This window comes from Lolium perenne, chromosome 4, assembly GCF_019359855.2.
Source record: "Lolium perenne isolate Kyuss_39 chromosome 4, Kyuss_2.0, whole genome shotgun sequence".
NCBI classification, from domain to species: Eukaryota; Viridiplantae; Streptophyta; class Magnoliopsida; order Poales; family Poaceae; genus Lolium; species Lolium perenne.
In genome coordinates, this window is record NC_067247.2 from 145594001 (window position 1) to 145617075 (window position 23075).

The window sequence follows — 23075 nt, forward strand, 5'->3', positions numbered from 1 at the left end:
CGTGTCATGCATGCAAAGTTTGCATTCTCGTGTCTACTCTGGTTAGCAGTTCAGGAGGCTTAGCTGGTCACAATTTCATAATACAGTAGCAAAATCCTCGTCCACTGTTTCGTTTGCGTGCGCCGAATAGCAGAAACATATTTTGGGTTTGGGGCCACCAATTATCGCAGCTGAAAAAAGGAAACTCCCCCTGGAGTCAGCCAGCGATTCTGCAAGAAATCGCAATCCAGGCGTCCAACAAATCGGTTCAGGATGCTGGCCTTCCGTTTGTACCGCTCACATCACAACGGAAAAGACGGCATTAATTTGGGCTGGTGGTGGAACGTCCACTGTTCCTATTTCTGGGTGGAGCTGACAATACGTCAGAAAATACACCTGCCAACACAAATCTCGGAGCAATTGGTTGGTCTGGATAAAGGGATCATCTGGTCCTGAGTTCCATTTCGATTTCCGGTATTGATTGTCAAAAAAAAACATAGCAACAGTGTAGGACATCAGAGCTCATTAGACTAGCAGCAGCAAAAGTGGCGTAAAAGATTTCACTGGTAGAAAAAGGGGCTTTAGTCCTGGTTGGCGACGGGCATTAATCCCGGTTGCGCAACAGGGATTAATTAAGCACGACTAAAGGCCCCCCTTTAGTCTCGGTTACTTACGAACCGGGACTAAAGGTCCATCCGTCTGGGTTCGTCTGTTGGGGCGAAAATATCTCCCCATGTGAATTTTTTAAATTTTATTTTTCCAAAAAAAATTCCACTCCATTTTTTTCTATTTTTTAAGAATTTCTTTTATTTCAGTTATTTGCATAGTTTAGTCTCTATCTCTAGTCAAGCGGGACTAAAGGCCCCCCCCACCCCTTTAGTCTCGGTTGCTTACGAACCGGGACTAAAGGTCCATCCGCCTGGGTTCGTCCGTTGGGGCGAAAATATCTCCCCAGGTGAATTTTCCAAATTTTATTTTTTCAATAAAAATTCACTCCATTTTTTTTCTATTTTTTAAGAATTTCTATTATTTCTGTTATTTGTATAGTTTAGTCTCTATCTCTAGTCAAGCGGGACTAAAGGCCCCCCCCCCCTTTAGTCTCGGTTGCTTACGAACCGGGACTAAAGGTCCATCCGCCTGGGTTCGTCCGTTGGGGCGAAAATATCTCCCCAGATGAATTTTTCAAATTTTATTTTCTCAAAAAGAATTCCACTCCATTTTTTTTTCTATTTTTTAAGAATTTATATTATTTCAGTTATTTGCATAGTTTAGTCTCTATCTCTAGTCAAATTACTTTACTCGTGATCGCCTTCCCGCTCGGTCACCCATTCTACCACTACTCTAGCACTAGCACGCTTAACTTCCGAGTTCCATCCTGTCCCGCATCCAAGTGCTTCCCGCGCATGTATCTGATATTAGTATCATATCAATCCTATTAACATGTTGGTCGATGTCACATTTCTTTGTTGTTTGAATTTCAAATAATTATTTTAATAAACAAAAGTAATGATGTAATAATAATCTTGAATAAATAAATGAACATTAACTTGTTAATTTGTATTATTTTTAATTTTTTAAAAAAAATTCAATTTTCTAATTTTTTTGCCAAACCTAAAACCTAAAAATTTGAAAATCTAAAAATTAGGTGAAAGTAATACTAATCTTTATGCAGGATGCAATTATTAATTTTAATTTTTTAAAAAATAAAAAAAATATATAAAATCCAGAATTTATAGCAAAAACTAAAATCTTCCTGCTTCCGTATTTTCATTTGGAATTTTGAGAATCTAAAATTTGGCTAACCGGGTTGCATAACATACAAGAATCTGAAAACATTTTATTTTTTGAATTTTCTACCATTTTATTTTCTATTTTACAGTGCTAAAAAAGGCGATCCACGGGGGGGGAGGGGGTGTGGAGGTGCGTGGGGAGCCAAAAACCAGGAAAAACCTTAATCCCGGTTGGTGAGCATTAGTCTCGGCTTCGTTTATTGAAAAAGAATCAATATACTTTTAATGTCGAATCGGGATTCACTAAGACAGAAATAAAGCATTGGGTCGAACTCTTCTTTGGTGTTAAGGTAGTAGATGTGAATAGCCATCAACTACCTGGAAAGGGTAGAAGAATAGGACCTATTCTGGGACATACAATGCATTACAGACGTATGATCATTACCCTTCAACCGGGTTATTCTATTCCACTTCTAGATAGAGAAAAAAACTAAAGGAGAATACTTAATAATACAGCGAGACATTTATACAAAACACCTATCCCGAGCACACGCAAGGGAACCGTAGACAAGCAAGTGAAATCCAATCCACGAAATAATTTGATCCATGGACGACACCGTTGTGGTAAAGGTCGTAATTCCAGAGGAATCATTACCGCAAGGCATAGAGGGGGAGGTCATAAGCGCCTATACCGTAAAATAGATTTTAGACGGAATCAAAAAGACATATCTGGTAGAATCGTAACCATAGAATACGACCCTAATCGAAATGCATACATTTGTCTCATACACTAAGGGGATGGTGAGAAGAGATATATTTTACATCCCAGAGGGGCTATAATTGGAGATACTATTGTTTCTGGTACAAAAGTTTCTATATCAATGGAAAATGCCCTACCTTTGAGTGCGGTTTGAACTATTGCTAAAGACCTCATTAGTCCCAGGTCAAAGTATTTGGGGACTAATGAGTTGGGATGGAAGGCATTTTTTCTACTAGTGTTCTTTTGTGGGCAGCAGTTCCTCTTCCTTGAGGGAAAAAAGGAAGATAACTAGGGCTGTTGAACAAACAAGGTAAGCAGTCCGGTAAAAACACCATAATTCACAATCCTCGCGTGTCTGGAAAAATAAGAGAGCCATGAATCTGTAGAAAGATGTTGATATGCATCTTCGTTATACAGGATTCCCCAGCTGGAGTAACAAAATGACCACATATCCAAAGATATTGCATCATGGCCATCCATAATTGGCATTGGCAGAGTCTAGCTACTGTTACTGAATTCTTAATTTGGAGTATCAGATTACGTTTATTTGTAAAAGTTACGCGCTCCGCTTTGTGAAGATAATAACTAATTTCTCAATGCATGACCAGTCTCTAGTTAACGGGGTAAATCATACTACGGTAGATGGAATTCTCTATTAATTTATGTCTTCAAGAGTATCCTAAGAAACACAGTGATATCTATATATGACAACTGCAGAACCTACCCATCTTAACAACAGCAAAGTAAGAATGTACTACAGTTACAACTTACGGCAAGAATCAGAAAATCAACCAAGAAAACTATAGCCGATTTCAGGCCAGCGGGAAAATGTGCATGATATGAGAAGAAAGACTAATAATAATTACAGGATAGAAAGAAAAGGTCTGGCCAAAGTCCAATGCGAATGTACATGTAGGTATAGTGACCTCTGACCGAAATTCCTATGCATGTGCTCACCATTTGGGAACACAACACCGAAAGGCTAATGATAATCTTGACCGAGCAAGGGCAATTGATTTACAAACCAGTGAGTTAGTTTAACATATTCAAAAGGCAATGCATACTGTTTCTATCCACCATTTATGACACTCGCGATGATGCTCAGGGATTGTAGTATCCTAATACTTTGTTGGTATCGCTGGGTCCTCTGTTGGTATCGCTGGGTCCTCTAAAGAGGCATCTTGCGACAAAATATCCCTTCTCCTTGCAGTAGCTGCAAGTTGCGCTCTTCATTATCGACTTATCGAGTCTCCAGTTGTTGCACGCCTAGGTTCGGCATCATTTGGAGATATTTTTCTCTTCTTGGGATTATTAAGTGCATTCCCTGAGTCCATGCTGGTACTTGCTTTAGCCTTCTTGTCCACAGGTGTCTTGGCTTCACCATCTTGGGTATCCACTAAGGCAGCTAGTTGGTTGGCTCTACTAAGCTGGATTGCAGCAATCACGGCCGGGTACAAAGGGCATTTAGCCGGTACATGGTCAGATCCTTCGCAGAGAAAACATGTGACAGGATACATGGTGCACCCTCCAACGGCATGGCTCCCATCACAACTTGAACACTTCTCCTCTTGCCCTTGGGCGACATGTCCTATCTTTCCGCACCAAGTGCAGGCATGTCTATGCAGCTATGCTTTTCCTTTGGCTGGCAGGGACATTGTTCTCCGCGGCATCGTTCCGCTTGCCCAAAGCAAGGCTTCTTTTCTTCAGGTTTCTGTTTACCTTGATTTTGCTCGATAACAATGTAGGATTGGAGGAAAGCATTCTTGAATTCTTCCCAGGTAGCCGGTTCTCCGTGTGGCCTTGTATGTCCTCCACCACTCCGATGCTGTTTTGGGCAGTCTTTGGCTTGCATATAGGACCATCTCTCTGTCATTCATACAGCCATCCTCCATCGTCTTTTCAACAGCTTGAATCCACTTATTTGCATTCTTTCGTGCAATCGGCGCCATGACAAATTGTATATTCAGATTAGGATGTTCACACTGCTCCCTGCTTGTTTAGAAGGGGTTAGAGGAGAAAATTCAAGATAAATCCCGTAAGATAAATGGTTTCAAAAGATAACTATAATTAAGATACACCTTAGTTAAGTAGATGAGCACGAATAATCTCATCTATTCACAGAGCTGAAAGCAGATCAATGGCGTCAAAAGAAAATTCTATATAGAGAAGCACTACCATTGTAACAACAAATCAATCATCCCAGAGACAAGTCTCCACACTGTATATTGGCAGCATGAAACATGCACCATCCACTTGACATTTCAAGAAAATCGTTGCAGCCTCCATATGCATTTTGCAAGTTTACTCCACACGGGAAACCGGTTCGCTCCCCCCTGTCGCCTCCTCCTGGCGATCGGGGACGAAACCCTAGGCTGTCGCCGCCGGTTCCTCCCCACCTCGATCTCCCCTCTTCGTCGCCCCTGGAGGCGCCGCCGGTCAAAGGCCGAGACGTTGGGGAAGGGGGCGGCGGGGATTCGGGCTCTCGGCTCCTCGCGTGGTGATAGGGGGAGGAACTCCGCGTGGGATCTGCTGGTGGTAGTGCGGACGCGACGTCGGTGCCCCTGCTGCGTCCTGCTCCTGCCGGAGCAGCCGTGGGTCAGGGCGTAGCTGACCAGCGCTCATCCCGGTGGGGATTTGGGCACCGGAGGCGGCGGCCTCTGCAAGGTGAGGACGGTGCGGTCCCTGGAGGCAGGGGGGCGCGCTTGCTGATGCTGAGAACCGTCTCCTTGGTCACGTGGGTGGCGTGGAGGCGGTGGACGGTGCTCGCGCTGCGGTGGTTGCCCCGTCGACCCCGTGGTAGATCTGAAGATGGAGGCCGGCCTCCGCGTGGCACCCACCCCAAGGCCATGGAATCTGGCGTCCTCGTCGGTGTTGGGTTTGGTTGGGGTGGCAGCTGGCCGGGAGAAATCCTTGGCCGGCGGTGGCGGTCACAACGTCGATGACGTCCTAGACGCCGTCTTCCTCCTTGGAGGCGATGTTGAGGTATATCCTCCCTCCCTCCTTCCTTTGCCCCCAGGTGAAAACCTAAATATCCGGATTGGGCAGTGACGGCGCTCTCGCGTCGTATTTCTTCTTGAAGACGCTGCCTTGGGTCGACGGAAGGTGTCCGTGCTGCGTGGGTGTCCTGGTCTGCGGTTGCGGCTCTTGATGTGTCTTCTTAGGTGATCTCCGTCCTGAAGCTGAAGTCTTTTGGGTGGCCCGTGCATTGATCGGCGGCGAGGCTTGTGGTCTTTCCTGTGTGATGGTTGTGTCTGGTTCAGGTCTTTGGTATGATGCCCATGGTGCTCATGCGTGCTCTAGGGAGAGCTGCTCCACCTGTCGACGGACCGGCTCCCTACGATCCAGGGCGAGAAGGTTGGGACCTTCTTCGGACGTGGAGGCGGATGACATTCTGGTTGACTTGACAGTGGGGATTCCCGGTGATGAGTTTCACGACGTTGCTTCTCTTCCGCTCTAGCTCTTCCTTGAGATGATGGCCTTGATGATAAGTTGTTTTCTTTGTAATCTTTTGTTTGCTTGTTCATCGATGTTTGTAAGCTGTTTTTCAGCATCTTGTAACACTTGCCAGCAACGGCCTTATTAATTTAAGGTAGGGCTGCGGTCTACTCTTTAAAAAAAGTTTACACCACACAGCTACCTATCTTGAGTTACTGAAATTTTTTACAGATATATTGCCAGTTCCGAAAAAAAGTCTTTCTCTCTGTGTTATCGTGCCGAGTGGTAAAACCCTAATTGGACTTAACCGTTTGACCGAAGATAGAACGAAATCCACAAACCTTGGGACCTCGATGACTGGGGGCCGAGGGAGGGCTCGCCGGACTTGGTGTTGCAGTTTCGAGGAAGGAAGGCTGTATGGGGAAAATAAGGCCGTGGCCACAGATCAAGCGGAACTGCGAGACCTTGGAACTGAAGTCGCCGCCAATCTTCTGCATGGACGGATTGGGTCGAAGATATAAGGCCTCCATGTGTCCGGCGGTCACCAGCGATGCCCCGAGGCTATCAAAGATCATCGAGGGAGCATACCCGAGTAGCCGAGGCGGCAGACCACCTGCTGCCGACAATCACGCACGGAGGCAAGAAGGCGAGGAGGCGGTGGAGGAATAGAGAGAGGGGAGCGAGGAGGAGTCGATCCGTTGAAGCGCTGGCAATGGGAGGGAGGTGGTCGAGGCGGCTGGGATTGGGCACGGAGACGCAGAACAGTTCTAGAGAGAAGGGATCGGGACTCTGGGAGAGAGTGATTCAGCGCGCTCAAAAAAAAACCTCACCCCTCGCTACGCAGCGGTGCACCTCGGGGGGCCATGGTCCAGCGCGACCGGGAGGCTTTTCTGGCGGCGTTGTCTTGTGGCGGCGAGACCTAGCTGCGGTGGGCGGCTGGCTCTGGCCTAGGCGCCTCGGCCCCGATGGGCTCGGGCGGGCCTAGATGGGCTCTAGCGGGCGGGAGCGCTGCAGCGGCTAGGGTTCCTGGAGGCAGAGGCGGCGACTAGGTGGGTTCCTGGGATGGCGGCGTGCGGCCTGCCCATTGCAGCGGAGCGGCCGGAGCTTCACGGGCTCTTATGGACATGGCCGAGCCCAACGGGGCCTGCTGTGCTCCCATTGCCCTGCCCGGTCAATGACTGCCTCTCGTCGGTGATACGTCTCCAACGTATCGATAATTTCTTATGTTCCATGCCACATTATTGATGTTATCTACATGTTTTATGCACACTTTATGTCATATTCGTGCATTTTCTGGAACTAACCTATTAACAAGATGCCGAAGTGCCGATTCTTTGTTTCTGCTGTTTTTGGTTTCAGAAATCCTAGTAACGAAATATTCTCGGAATTGGACGAAATCAACGCCCAGGGTCCTATTTTGCCACGAAGCTTCCAGAAGACCGAAGAGGAGACGAAGTGGGGCCACGAGGTGCCCAAACCCTAGGGCGGCGCGGCCCCTGCCCTGGCCGCGCGGCCCTGTGGTGTGGGGCCCTCGTGCCCCCTCCTGACTTGCCCTTCCGCCTACTTAAAGCCTCCGTCGCGAAACCCCCAGTACCGAGAGCCACGATACGGAAAACCTTCCAGAGACGCCGCCATCGCCGATCCCATCTCGGGGGATCCAGGAGATCGCCTCCGGCACCCTGCCGGAGAGGGAAATCATCTCCCGGAGGACTCTACGCCGCCATGGTCGCCTCCGGAGTGATGTGTGAGTAGTCTACCCCTGGACTATGGGTCCATAGCAGTAGCTAGATGGTTGTCTTCTCCCCATTATGCTTCATTGTCGGATCTTGTGAGCTGCCTAACATGATCAAGATCATCTATCTGTAATTCTATATGTTGCGTTTGTTGGGATCCGATGAATAGAGAATACTTGTTATGTTGATTATAAAAGTTATGTCTATGTGTTGTTTATGATCTTGCATGCTCTCCGTTATTAGTAGATGCTCTGGTCAAGTTGATGCTAGTAACTCCAAGAGGGAGTATTTATGCTCGATAGTGGGTTCATGTCTCCGTGAATCTGGAGGGGTGACAAGAACCTCTAAGGTTATGGATGTGCTGTTGCCACTAGGGATAAAACATTGGTGCTATGTTCAAGGATGTAGTCACTAATTACATTACGCGCAATACTTAATGCAATTGTCTGTTGTTAGCAACTTAATACTGGAGGGGGTTCGGATGATAACCTGAAGGTGGACTTTTTAGGCATAGATGCATGCTGGATAGCGGTCTATGTACTTTGTCGTAATGCCCAATTAAATCTCACTATACTCATCATAATATGTATGTGCATGGTCATGCCCTCTTTATTTGTCAATTGCCCAACTGTAATTTGTTCACCCAACATGCTGTTTATCTTATGGGAGAGACACCTCTAGTGAACTGTGGACCCCGGTCCAATTCTCTATACTGAAATACAATCTACTGCAATACTGTTCTACTGTTTTCTGCAAACAATCATCTTCCACACAATACGGTTAATCCTTTGTTACAGCAAGCCGGTGAGATTGACAACCTCACTGTTTCGTTGGGGCAAAGTACTTTGGTTGTGTTGTGCAGGTTCCACGTTGGCGCCGGAATCCCTGGTGTTGCGCCGCACTACATCCCGCCGCCATCAACCTTCAACGTGCTTCTTGGCTCCTCCTGGTTCGATAAACCTTGGTTTCTTTCTGAGGGAAAACTTGCTGCTGTGCGCATCATACCTTCCTCTTGGGGTTCCCAACGAACGTGTGAGTTACACGCCATCATCGGTGGAGGTGGGTTTCTCCCGCGTGGTTGCGAGGCTGTTGTACCTTGTCTCGAAGATGTCGTGTACCTCCGTTGTTCAGGCCGCCTGCCAGTGCCACGAAGCAACTGATGAGGATGACTTCAAGATCTTGGTGGCGCATGTTGGTGGATGGCGAAGCTAGGTGGTGGCGCTCTCTTGGGCCAGGGTTTTTGTCGATGGGGTGGGAGAAATCCCTGCTAGCTTGGCTGACCCTGACGTGGTGCCATCGTCGTGTGGCACCATTCCTTGTTGGAGGGCATCGTGGGAATTCCCTGTCAACTGTACTCTACGTACCGGGGCAACCCTAGGACGGGTCTGGTTCGGGCAGCTGCGCCGTGTCGACGTTGTTTCCCTTCTTGCATGTGTTGCTTGGTACGGGTCGCTTTGGAATGCTTGAAGTGTGGTTTGACAAAGATGGAGGGCGCAGCGGTTGCGGGTCATCGTTGTTTTGTCGCTTCGCCGTTACCTTTATTTCCTTTCTTTTTGGGCATGTTTTTGCTATTGCCCCAGCATTTTCTTGTGTTCGAAATCATATATGGGTGCAGTTGCTATATTAATATAGCGGGGCGAAATCTGTTTCGAGGAAGAGAGCCATTGGTGGTGGGATTAACTGCCGTGTCTGGAATCCGACAGCTCAGGCTGTTTTCTGGGATCAGCATGTTTCTCTGGTTGTGCAGTCTAGCCGAGAGCCAAATTAGATTTTCGTCTATCTCGCCGCTATATATCCAGTTAAAGGCATTTTTAGTGATCGTGTAATACTCCCACCGAGGACGAGGCAGCATGCCTGTTCCGCCATCGCTTGGAGCAGGCGCGGGCATGGAAGCAACGTGCGGAGGCGTGTACCGGCAACGGGCCGCGTGGGTTCAACGACGAGGCAGAAAGCTCCGCGCAGCCAGTGTCACCATGGCGCTCGAGGCAAACGTGCCCGTGGGCCTCTCTCTTGGAAAAATCCAAGGGCATTCTACCGAGGTTGGAAGCTGCTTGCTCGAGAAGATGATGATGTCACAGAGTCATGACGAGCGGTGACCAAGTCCTTTGTGCAGGCCAAGGTGGCGACGAGGGGCGAACCTGGCCGATGCGTTCGTTGCAGCGCAGTTAAGTACTTTCTCCGGTCTCTTTTAATTGACTTAGATTTAGTAAAACTTTGTACTAAATTTGAGTTAATTAAAAAATACTGGAGGGAGTACTTCTTAGAGCTAGTCTAGTTTTAGATTTTTGTTTGTGATGAGCTAGCTATAGAAGAAAGATGAACTATTCGTGTGAAAAGATGTGCATATCCTCAAAGGAGCTCATAGCAAAAAAGTAAATGGGAATAAGGTCAGATCAACCTCACAAAAAAAATATTATTCCACAAAAATGAACACAAGGACAAGAACAACAGAAACCCGATAGCTGTCAACGAATCGATGTACTATCGGTTGTCAAATTTTCTCTTCGCATGATCACATCCATATGGATCAAGCACTATCCACGAGTGAATCTACCGTCGGATGGTCAGTGGAGATGAAGGTGAAGATGTCCATGTCCCTGGCGGTGCCCTTAAGCACGTAGTAGCTCCGCAGGACGGCCTCCCACAAGAACCCGGCATTCGCTAGCATGCGCTGCGACGCGACGTTGTGCGCGTCCACAAGCGACTCCACACGCTCCAGCCCCTCCACATCGCCGATCATCATCGCAAGCGCCCGTCTGACCGCGGCCGTGGCCACGCCCTTGCCCCAGTGCACGCGGACAACACGTACCCGATCTCGGCGCAATAATTTCAATCTATAGAAGAAAATGTGAGAAAGAACATAAAAATGTACAGTTTATTGGAGAAATTTATGTTTGAACGAAGCAATTTTTGTCTCCATAGAAGCAACATATTGATGCCACAAAATCAATAATTATGTTGCATCTTAGAGCTCGTATAATGGGGTGACGTAAGTCTTACGATTGCCATGTCGAATTTTTTCTTAATTAGAGGAGACAATGAAGAAAGAGAAGGTTGTCCTCGCTTAATTAAAATATGATCCTTATAAAATAAGAGAATGCTATTTTCTACATTGTATCATATGTCTTCTCTTATCAACCCAATTTTGTACTAAAATTAATTAATTTTTATTACTAATTGATAGAGATGGAAATAAAAGATAATGCATTAATTGTGACACTTATATTTAATGTTCTCTCTAAATAACTTGAACTGCTAAGAAAAAGTTTTGTCTTATCTACCGTTATACACACCGTTAAACATAGTCTACGGTAGAAATATTGCATAATATAAGCCTAATAGTAAGCGTTAGTGATTCAGTATACTGAGTATCTTAAATCAGTGACACTTATTATAGATTGTAATATTTTTTGCATGTAGATTTCAGTCTCGTGATATTTTTGCTTAGGAAATGAAGCAAAATGTATGACGCCACAACATATTTTCCTAGACTGATCCGGATCGGTTTCCTACAGTAATTAATTATTTTAGTATATACTATAATTTTGTTTCCTAAGAATCCGGAGTTAGTTTTTAGTTAGAAATCCCGTAATTAGTGCCGGACTCAATCATGGAAACCAACCATCTAGCGTTCTGCCTAAACACCCCATTCGGATCGGCCAGTGAGCCTTGTTCCACCTCGACGGCGAACAGCGGAGACCGGACGGTGACGCAGGTGAGGGTGTCTCCCCTTCTTCTTCCATTCCACTCGCGGCGATCTCTCTCTCTCTATCTAGTTCTCTCTCTAAAGCTAGTTGGTTCTACTTGTGGTGTCCCACAGATAGTGTAGACGCAAGACACCAGTTCGACGGAATGCCCCCTCTCAAGCGGCCCAAGAACGAGGAGGAGATACCTACAGCGAGCGAGGTGGATCGCATCAGCGACCTCCCTGAGGGCGTCCTGCACCACCTGCTGTCGCTCATGCCGGCGCATGACGCGGTGCGGACGTGCGTGCTCGCCCACACCTGGCGCCACCTCTGGATGTCTGTTCCGGCCATCCGCTTCACCAACGACGAGTCGTATTCCTTTGGGTGCGCCAACAGGCTCATCCGCTTCGTGGACCGTGTGCTTCTTCTACTGAGTCGCCGCCAGGGCGCGCCTCTACATTCCTGTGATTTCCATCTCGAGGAGGACGAGGTTCTGTCTAACGGATACCTCGCCGCCAACGAGGGGCGCTTCAGCCGCTGGATCTGGCGTGCTCTGCGCCTACGAGTCAGGGTGCTCCGGTTCCATCTTGGGTTCGACCACTCAATCTCGCTACCGGACATGCCTCTCCTCTCCGACCACCTCACGACGTTAGAGCTTCAGTTCGTCACTGCCAACGAAAGCGTTCTCGACTTTTCGGGCTGCCCGACGCTGGTCCATCTTATCATGGAGCTCTGCTACGTCAATTCCACGAATATCTCGTCATCATCATTGAAACATCTCCAGATGATCCGCGGCACGTTTCAGGATAATCACCGGACTCGAGTGTCTCTGCCCAATCTTGTCTCGCTGGAACTCGACGAGGTCAACGGTAGGATTCCGTTGCTTGAAAGCATGCCATCTTTGGAAACGGCAATCGTCAGAATTGGCGACGACCATCCTGATACTTGTGAAAAGGGTGGGTATAGTGAGTGCGGTGATGATGCGTGTGAGGGCTGTCATGGCTCTGATGATGACCCTCGTACACACGGTGTGCTTCTTGGAACTTTGTTGCGAGCTACAGATTTGGAGCTATCAGCAGATCCTGACATGGTATGCTTGCAACTGCTTTACTCTTGACTTTAAATGGTGTTTCTTATGCAATAAGCTTGTCCATCATGGCAATTTTATTTAACAACCCCTATGGTCCATTAATGATGGTTAGTAGTACTAGTTACGCTATGTTATTACTCGTAAGAGTATTTTATACTTTACTGTTGGATATCCAACTTTAAACTATATATAACTACCGAGTGCTGTTGATCTTGACTTCTTATTCGATACGAAAAATATGAGGATATGTTTTCATACAGAGAACATGCAAATATTAAATATTTTTCCATTATATCTATTAATCACTCTTGCCTTCTAAATCTCTATGAAAAAATATATTCGTTTTGTTAGTATGATCACATTTATTTCTGATGATTAGGACATATCCTATATAATCTTTATTCTTTCAACTTTGCTTAGTTTGTTTTCAAGAGGGACCTAAAGTGGTGCTCTACATTTACCAACTTAAAGACTCTGGTACTCAGTGGATGGTTTCTGATTGATGACCTCCGTGCATTAACTTGGTTTCTCCAACGCGCGCCAGTTCTAGAGAAGCTCACTCTTCAAATTTCAAAGGTGACAAAATATTTTTCTACACGCATATATAAAGTCTAATTGTAGTTGATACACTTAGTGAAGTATATATGTTTGACACAGGTACACAAGATTCCAGAGGGAACAGCAGGAAGATACGCTCCAATTGAACAATCAGTTGCATCTGATCATCTTGAGTTGGTTGAGATTAAATGTTGGAAGGTTGATGAGATGGTTGGCGCAATCTTGAAGATCTTAAATGACTCTCGCATACCACTAGAGAAAATTCAGATCCATAAGTATTCATCTTTTGGCTGTGAGTTTATCTTTGACACTCATCGTGCTTCTATTTGTACAGTTTTTAATAGATGTTAAAAAGGCAAGCATTATACTACATAAATAGAATAGCTATTTTATTTCAACTGAATCACACTTTAGGCACAATCACATTATTAACTGAATAATTTTGATTTTACAAAGATGTACGATATTTTACTAATGCATCTACGGAAACTTTTGTGAATGCTCACTGGTTACTACCGCCCAATCATTCTTCTCGAGGCTACTCATTTTAATATATTGTGTCATCAATCATATCCTCCTCATGCAAAGTAACATGTGAATATATGTTTCTTCAGTGAAGCCTCGTGTTGAATATTCTCCATGTGCCGCTCTTTTGATTTAGAACTAGTATACATGTTCCCATGTATTTATATATCATTTTCTTCCAATTCAAACCACTTCCCCCTTATGTTTTTTTGGGCGCTGTCCTTCAGCAATATTATTTGTCAAAGAAATGACCAAATTATTTTATCATCATATATTAGTAAAATTCATCTAACTTTGTGATATTTCAGATAGAATTTCACGTTTGTCAATTAAGATGTTCTTGTCCATTGAAATAAATTGAAAATAAATTCCCTTATCTTAAGATTGCTTACCAATTCAATGGATATTTGTTTAACCTCTGAATGGTCCTCCCTGATTAAATAATGTTTTTCTACTTTTCTGCAGGTTTTAAGTTTGTATGTACTGATTTCAATCCAGATGAAGGTAAGAACCGGGACGTTGCTTCTAGCCTTTTACTACATGTTTAGAAATCTATAATGGAAGTTTGCAGCTTTCATGTATTATTCTCCTCTCTATTGGTATCATACCATTATTTAGCGATAAACATAGACTTACAAAGTAGTGAACATGCTTCTGTTGCACTTTGTTAACGGTTCTATAAAAAAATATTGACTGAAAACTGTAGGCAGGCCGTAGTAGGGCAGTTTAATTCCCATTTTCAGTGATGAAAAAGAAATACAGAAACACATAACTAGAATACTCTCATTCTTTCTTTCATCAAATTAATATTCAACTTGCTATGTTTTGGTCTTTACTTGTCACGATTGTAGTACCAGTTTATGTATCCATTTCACAGCTATGTTTTCTTCTGTAACTTATGTACGGAAGCAACACGCTTCAAGATCAATCTTTGTATTGTCAATTCTTACGGCTTGATACCAGATCCTGAATAAATTCATTAGACACTTTTCATGAGACAATGGTCAACCCAATTTTACTCTTACATATTATAAGGAATGCATCACTCTTCTGTAAATAAGGATTTCCCGTGTCATAAAGTTCACTATCAAGACCCTTTGTTTGTGTAATGTGTAAGAGGCAGGGTGTCAGTGATTGTAAAGAGGATAGGGGGGCCAGCTTGCCCGATGTGGCCTGTAGAATTTTTACTTTTCAATCAAAACACGAGCCATGCTAAGCACAATCATTGCATTTCAAATCACATAGTCTTATCAAGTCACTGAAACTTCCCCTTTATCTATATGCAGTTTCTGGTTATTCAGGGCTGTTGAGATAACTTTCCAAATATGCTTGGACATGCTCAAGGTGCTGTGGAGATCTACCTTTTTGAAGATAGAAGGTTTTGGTATTCATTTGTGTGGCTTTTGTTGATCGTCTGAGAAGTACAAAATATGTTCACAAGTCGTGATGTTGATGTGGTACATTGAGAACATCGTATAAGTTCCGTTTGCAATAAAAAATAATTGAAACATTCACCGGTCAGGCCTTGTTTACTCCTAGGGTATTTCCACCCCCTAGGGCTTGTTCGGCAGCCGTGTTTTTCAGGGGATTAGTGGGGTTAACCCCACCAGGATTGGGTGAAAACACTCCACTCACCAAATCCCCTCAAACCACTTTCATCCTAACCCGCTACAAACCCCTCTCATTAAAACGCTATTTGGTAGCATGGGTGCGCGCCGCCGCGAGTGGAGATCGGCGCACTCGCTGCGCATCGCCAGCAGCCAGAAACGCGAGGAGGGGCGAGCGTTTCTGTTTCACTCCAACCCGCCGTACCCGACGTGTATTTTTGGGGTCCATTGGGGCTAAGCCCATCCAAAACCGGCCGACCGAATGGCCTGTTCGTGGTTTCTGGTGGATCAAAATCGGGCCAGGATTAGACACAACAAAACCTGTCGAACCACGGCTGCCGAACAAGGCCCTAGGGGTTTGGGTATGAGAGGGGATTGGGTGAAAACCCCCCTTTCACCCAATCCCCATTTTCCCCCTAATTTCCCCACACCCTCCCCCACAGCATCTAGTTACTTTGCTTTTCGGGATGAGAGGGGATATGACAGGACTGAGATTATTAGATATTAATAACTCAATCTTTGCATCCCAGGATTCATATATGGCTAGATAGGCATACTTATTCATCAAGGTAAGTATGTCATACAGGCAAGTGTCAACCCAACAAAGCATAGCACTGTTACCAATGTTGTCAACAAAAACGACCTGGTGCCATCTTTTGGCAAGGTCTCAGCTGCCAGTCTTCGCACAGAGAGGTATCCCCATGTCCACCTAGTTTAATGCAGTGATGGCAACATGAATGAAATCTATAAAATCATGTTTTCCTTCCATAGCTAATGTGCAAAAGTCATGAACTAGTTGTCTCAATTTCTCATGGCTATGACAACAGTGGAATGAAATTACAGAGTGTCACACACACAGGGCAGTTTATGCAGTTGGCAAGCCATTGGACATCAATACTAGAGAACACTAGAGAAACTAAATCTTGTAAAGCAGAATACTAGAGGGAACACGATCTTGCAGAAACTAAATCTTGTAAAGAAAAATACTAGAGAACTAAATGGCAATGCAAATTAATTTGGAGCTAATATCTAAGAGCAAAAATAGTAGACCTATTCCTAGTTACTGAAGCTGAGGGTTCAGATACTATGTTCCTATTCTGCTATTCATCAGAAAGTAATTAGCAAAGTTGTAGACCGAAGCTAAAGCCAGGATAAGAGGAGATGCAAAAGCTTGTTTTGGCACACTGCAGAAACCTGTGTGCAAATTCCTCTGGTTCAGAAACTACAGTTACATCATTCTGCCAGCTGCAATTGTACGCGAACCAGAACTACAAGTAAGAAAATACTTGTTTCACTAAACAGAATGTGAGAAATACCCCTCAGTATTTGAACCAGTTGAATCATTTTGAAGAGTCAGGTCATCGCACATTTTGGATTTGGGGACAAGCTGCCCATCAGCAGAGCTTGATTCAGTTCTGAAATGATGGAGATGGAGAGCCAGAAACATGGGAAGAATGAGCAGTATTGGTGCACCCAATATAGATCAAGGTTGCTCTTAGCTTGCTTAAGGAACAATATAGATAAAGGTTGCTCTTTGTTTACAATAGGAACAATATAGACCAAGGTTGCTCTGTGTTTACAATAGGAACAAGTAGCACAGTTTAAGTTCGAAAGTATAGCAAGATAATCCAATAGCAACATTAGCCAAAACAAAAACTAAAGCATAAAAGTAGTTCTTGCAAAGCTGAGCAGAGCATTCGGTATTTGTTGTTGCAAACAAGAAAATAGCATTCATGTGAACAAATCTGCAAATGTGGATCAGTAGCTTTATTTATGAATGTCAAATATAGAGTTCTACATGAACAAATCACAGCACTTACTAGTCATTTGTATACCAGCAGCTAAACTCCCAAGTCAGTACTCCCCAGTTTAGTTCTTTCTATTTGCACACTTCACTCAGTTCAAACAAATAATTAGTTACACTCATACTAACAAATCTTGTAAACTAAGCTTTGATCAATCAAGTTTGCATCTGGAAATCGACATGGCAACTTAGGCAGTTTAGATATTGGCCACGGGATCTCGTGCTGCTCCAGCCAGGAGCTTGGCCGACCCAGGTCCCTCCGTTCCACCTCCACCCTGCCATTTGTCTCTGGTACCTCTCTCCTCTACCCAGCCTCCGAAGAACCAGATCGAGTACTCAACCAGACCTGAGGCGGACGCCGGGGTCTAAGGGAGGGGAGGGAATGAGATGGCATGGTAAATCACCAGAGAGAAGTCCACGGCGTAGCCAGAGGAGGAGTCGGTTGGCGGCGTTCCCAGGTCGGCGTCCGCGCCGTCGCCCTTGGTCCCTTCCGCCTCCGTCCTTGACATGCACGAGCTGGGAGCTTCGTTCCTCGATGATACACGAGGTAGGGCTCGTGTGTGAGAATACACGAGTTGGGAGCGGCCTGCGGGTGGAAGTTCCGGGATGGGCCGGGATTAAACTCGAAAATACAAGAGAGGTAAACGGCCTTTCCGGGAACTTTGGGGATTGTGGGGTGGGCCGGGAAAAAACTCGCCAAACCCAGCAAAAACCAGAGAAGTAAACGAGGCCTAAGACTGGCTTACTGCCCCCTCACTGGCATGCCTCCCTGTTGGACGTGGAAACGGATCAGATAGTTCCCTTCTCATATTCAGTTTCATATTTTAAAAAACAGATATGGATGTTGTCGAATACGAATGTGGGTGAATGTTGCTCGAATATGAACATGGATCGGATGTTTTATCAATATGGAATGATAAGGACAACAAAATAATAGTCTTGAGTCAATTATATATGAAATGATATAATACACAATAGTTTCATGTTGAATCATAGTAAAATATAAATTTGACCACTATGTTAGTATTTTTGGTTGAATAATTGGCATACCGGGATATAATTATCTAAATAGGCTACATGATTTTATTTGGATACATATATATCCATTTCCATATCTACATTTGGTTCAAAATCTAATACCACATTTTTTTGTATTTATAAAAAATCTACTAGATATTTACCACATTCATTTTAATGATTGTTCGGATTCGGATATTACCATGACTATTTTTTATTTCTCGATTACGAATATTGCATAATTTGGATTTTTTATTTCAATGCTCAGGTAGTGTAGAAATATGTCTTACGAAATTATGACAATATTAAACCACACTCCCATATAATTATCTCTACAATTAACTATACCACATTGCATAAACCACAATGTTGAGAGGTGAATGGCTAACTTGTGACAGAAATGTTAGTTCCATTTTCCGTTGATCGTGAATCATAGTATTATCAAAGTCTAGCCTTACAAAGCTGAGGAGATGTAAATACCTTGTTGGAAAAAATAAGAACAATAATACAAGCAGTCATGCTTTGAAGTACATAAGTGCCATAATTTTAAAACACAGTGCCGGTAGCACTAATCTTCCAATGCTCAAATGCAGCCTGTTTAAATAACTGCGTTACTTTAAACTGCCCAAAACACCACTTTGCCAAGGGGCACACATAATCTTAAAATAATCTTGCCTTGAGATTTGTCATTTTCAATTCAAGCACCAGCCACACCCAATATTGGAAGGTTATTATAACAATGTGGCATTACTGACATAGCTAGCCACATTGTGTGACAGTCTGACAGTACAAACTCATATTATAAGCATACAGTGCATATAATTTTAAAAATCTGCCAAGGTTTTAAGTAGGGACTTCAATTTGGAAGCATTCTAAACTCTAGGATCAAACAAGTCTTCAGTCAATTTATTTTTTACATTGATGGATGTGTTTTAAACTTGCACTGATGCTCATGCAACTGCTCAAAAATTGTTAAAATATTATACATTTGAGAAAGTCAAGACATGACATATGCAACAGCAGGAGATGAAGGCAAAGGACTACACATTTGAGAAAATCAAGGCAAAAAAATATGGCAGCAAAAGACCAAGGCAATCCAGAACAAGGAATTCGATAAGTGAGCTCAAAAGGAATAGACGAAACCCTACAAACTGGGACTCTGAAAGACTGCAGGCTAATAGCACATATAATGTATTTTCAAATGCAACACAAATCTGGCACATCTACCACTGTCATATAAAAACGGTGCAATCTAGATATGCAATTCTGAATTTATACTAACATACAAGATGCCGAAGAGAAACTAAGCACCAGCATGGCACTGGACGAGCAGTATTGATCTCATTTCGGAACTTTATGGTAAATGGAAATTGAAAATACAGCCAATGGTTGATAGAATTTTCATGTTTCTGATTATACAGGCCATTACAAAGAATCTATCTTGAACAGTTGATGTAACTCTAAACAGAATAATAATTAAAAAAAAGGGTGAGGTAAACCTTTTACCCATTAATTCTACACTGGTAACAGGTTTTAATCCATTTAAAATGTCTTGCCTCATTTTATCCCTTGGTTATCAGTGTCTCACATTTTACCATATTTATGATTTCCTCTCTATTGTGACAAGTTGGACCAACATGCCTGGTACATGCGATTGATGACTCAGCACCAAATCGCAGGTACTAAATTGCTGGCGTTTCCTACATAGCACCTGACACGCCACCATTAATTTCTCTTGGTGAGATTCAGTTGTGATGGGTTAGGTGCGCCTAGGGTGGGTCAAGTGCCATGTAGGACACACAAACTATTTACAGTTTCAATTTGGCGTCTAGTTATTGGCCACATGTACCTAGCATGAGGACCCAACTAGTCAGAATCTGGAAAATCTTTAATGGGGTTAAATGTGACTTTGTGTGACAAACAGGCCGTAAAATGTGGCAAGAAATTTTAAATGAGGTAAAAACTTATTGGAAATAATACAAATAGAGGATAAAAGTTGAACCCACTCTTTAAAATTCGAAGACAATATTAACAGAATGTACTTGAACATTGGTTTACTTGAAGGAAGGTTAATAGATTTGGACAGTGAACGCATCTTACCTAAAATTGTTGAGAGTGATTATACCAATGGTGGAGCAGAGTAACTTGAGCTTTCAAGCACCCGATTCACTGAATAAAAAGTCTGATTCTTCAGTGCGTCAAATAATTGTTATGAGCTTGAGCATGATTACTCTTATGGATTATTTTCTTCCTCCAGAGGGGCGAGACATCAGAAACAACTGGTAGTACCAGAAGAGCAATATTTGCATCAAAAAAAGTGTAGTCATGGAATGGCGGTGCTGTGGAAGACAACACTACTTTGCCCTGCCGTCTTCTTGATCCCAGCCTCATGCATGACCTCACCCATTCTCGTAGCAGCATGCCAGTTCCCATCTTCTAGATAAATATTCCTAATAGTCACATACCGATCGGATTGCCGAGGGCCAAGATCCACCAGTTTGCGCCCAATCTCAGCAACGAGCTCTACGTTTCCATGGAGCTTGCTAGCACCAAGAAGCGCGCCCCACACAGAAGCATCAGGCATGAAGGGCATCCTCTCAATAGTCTTAACGGCATCCATAAAACGTCCAGCGCGGCCTAGGAGATCCACAACACACCCATAATGGGCCATCGTCGGAGCCACCTGGTACTCAGCCATCATCGCCTCGAACCAGTATAACCCAACCTCCACCAACCCCGCTCGAGCGCAGCCTGTCAGTAGAGCAAGAAATGTGATGTGATTCGGCAAGAACCCTCCGACTAGCATCATGTTAAAACTAACCAGTGCTTGAGCCTCTTTCCCATGGTTAGCCAACGCAGATAGCAGCGCGTTCCACGTACAGACCTCCTTATCGCACACAAGCTGAAAAGCCGTCTTGCAACAGCCAAGCTTCCCGTACTTGCCATACACGTTAATCAACGCCGTGCCCAAGAAAGCTGTGAGGTGAACCCCATGCCGAACAACGTAGGCGTGAACAGACATCCCGGCCGCGAGCCCCTCGGCGCCGTCCAAGCTAGCACAGGCTGAGAGCACGCTGACCAGCGTGGCCTCCCCGAGACGTGCCCTGTTGCTGTTGTTGTCCGCTAGCAGTCCTCTGAAGGCCTCGACAGCGTCCCAGTGGCACCCGTTCCTCGATAACCCGGAGATGAGCGTCGTCCACGACACCACGTCCCTCTCCGCCATCCGCTCAAAGAATTCCCTAGCCGAGGGCAGGTCCCCGGCGATGCACAGCACATCAAGCATGGAGTTAGCGGAGGCCAGGTCCGGGCTCCCCATTTCTTCAAACACTTTGCGTGCGTCATGCGGCAGACGGCCGGCTCGGCCGTAGGAGCTGACGAGCGAGCAGGCGACGAAGCGATCGGTCGTGAGCCCGCGGCGGAGGCACTGCGCGTGCAGAGCCGTGGTGGCTGCGCCGGAGGCGGAGGCGGACCTGAGGAGGGATGGGAACGTGTGGCCGTTGGGGCGCGCGCCGGCGGCGAGCATGGCCGAGAAGAGGCGGAGCGGGGCGCATAGCGGGGTAGAGGAGGTGGCGGGGAGGCGGAGGTGGGCGTGGATTAGGCAGTTGTAGGGGAACGCGGCGGCGGCGGAGGCGTGGGAGGCGGACAGCGCGCCGGAGGTAAGGAGGAGGGCGTGGACCTGGAAGAGGCAGCGAGGAGCCGAGAAGTGATTCTGGAGGAGGCGCTCCAGGTGGGCGTACGAGTATGGGGAGCCTCTCCACATATGCTACGGGTAGCCCGCCGGCGGCGTAGGACGGCGAAGATAGTCCGGTGTTCGCCGGCGTAGGACGATTGGCTTGGGGGACGACGGCTACTGCCGGCAGCCCGGCAGCGTGCAAGTTTTAAGCTTGTCCCAAATTAAGTTTTTCTAAAGTGTTGACCTATATAGAATTTTCAAAGTCAAATACTTCATCATAGTTCTATAACTGTTGAAGTTTTAAGCTTGTCCCAAATTAAGTTTTTCTGAATTGATAGAAAAAATTAATCAATATTTACAAAAATATATCGTATGCTGAATGTAATAAATTAAATTAATTGTATAGATGTTGATATAGTAATCTACAAATTTGGTCTAACTTAAAGCAACTTAACTTAGGATTATTTTTAAATCAAGGGAGTAATATAAAATTTACCTAAGCATATAAGAAAATATATAATATCAAATCAATATCGTTAGATACATTATGAAATACTAGGACAATTGCCCGTGCGTTGCAACGGGAATAAAACCAAGAAGTTTTGCTTTGAAGACACGAGAGTAACATCACTAACTTGTAATCAATTTTTAATAAATTAATATATGCCAGCGTGACCATGCAGGCTTGATAGCCAAGAGACCAGCGGCGATGTTCATTGCAACATGACAACACAACAAAGAAAGAATAACTGTTCCACACCATACGAAATTCATAGCTGTTAAATTCCATTAAAATTCTTATATTCCACACCCATAAAAACCTTCACCGAGCTTTTTTCCGTGGGCAAATGGAGATAGAAAAATATGCTCACTTTTGAATGCACCAATCTTTAAGCGTTAATCCATGGAACCCAGTCACGTTGGGATAATATGAAAAATCGAGCTTTAGGAACAAGCAAGTGGGGTCGTGCTCCAAAAAAATCAGATCATCAATTGAACCTGACTTAAAATGTGGCAGCAGATCCCACCTTACTAATAGAAGAGTGTGTCCTAATCTAAAAAAGATAAGCCTGGAATATTTTTCATCTTCACTGGACCCTCGGAGGCAGCATATCGGCGGCAGAAGCAAATCATAGTTTTCGTGGCGCTCATGGTCTCGATCCCCACTATGCTCGCCTCAATCCTGGCAGCTGCGGCCCAGGACGACACCTCCTTTGGAATGTGGATTGATTGCAACCATCACGAGGTGCTAATAGGAGCGGGCCCAAAATTTTGAGTATGGATATTCAAAATTATAAAATATTTTGAATACGAATTAGTGATCACACATATCTCATATTTGAGTACAAACAATTGAAATACTGAATGGCGCATATCACATTTTTTTTGAGAAACACTCATAATGAAACATAATACGAATTTACCAAACAAGAGCATCGAGTATGTAAACTCTTACAAATTTCTAACAGTTGGTGTTA

General features: G+C 44.6%; 2 protein-coding genes across 3 annotated transcripts; one reads left to right on the plus strand and one right to left on the minus strand.

The window, feature by feature from the left end:
- Positions 1-11467: 11467 nt before the first annotated feature.
- Positions 11468-14811, plus strand: LOC127347486 (putative FBD-associated F-box protein At5g50270). The gene is made up of 5 exons (XM_051373667.2): positions 11468-12413; positions 12834-12989; positions 13071-13263; positions 13962-14000; positions 14783-14811. Exons 1-5 carry the CDS (start codon positions 11490-11492, stop codon positions 14809-14811), a joined length of 1341 nt encoding a protein of 446 aa, XP_051229627.2. The 5' UTR covers positions 11468-11489.
- A 1444-nt stretch (positions 14812-16255) lies between these two features.
- On the minus strand, positions 16256-21794 carry LOC127294877 (putative pentatricopeptide repeat-containing protein At1g10330). Of its 2 annotated transcripts, none has more exons than XM_051324784.2 (2): positions 20025-21794; positions 16256-18518 (listed from the first exon to the last, which is right to left on the minus strand). In XM_051324784.2, exon 1 carries the CDS (start codon positions 21682-21684, stop codon positions 20248-20250), a length of 1437 nt encoding a protein of 478 aa, XP_051180744.1. In that variant the 5' UTR covers positions 21685-21794; the 3' UTR covers positions 16256-18518; positions 20025-20247. The 2 variants fall into 2 exon arrangements, with proteins under 2 accessions (XP_051180744.1, XP_051180743.1); XM_051324783.2 differs by having other exon boundaries at positions 16256-19773.
- Positions 21795-23075: the final 1281 nt, after the last annotated feature.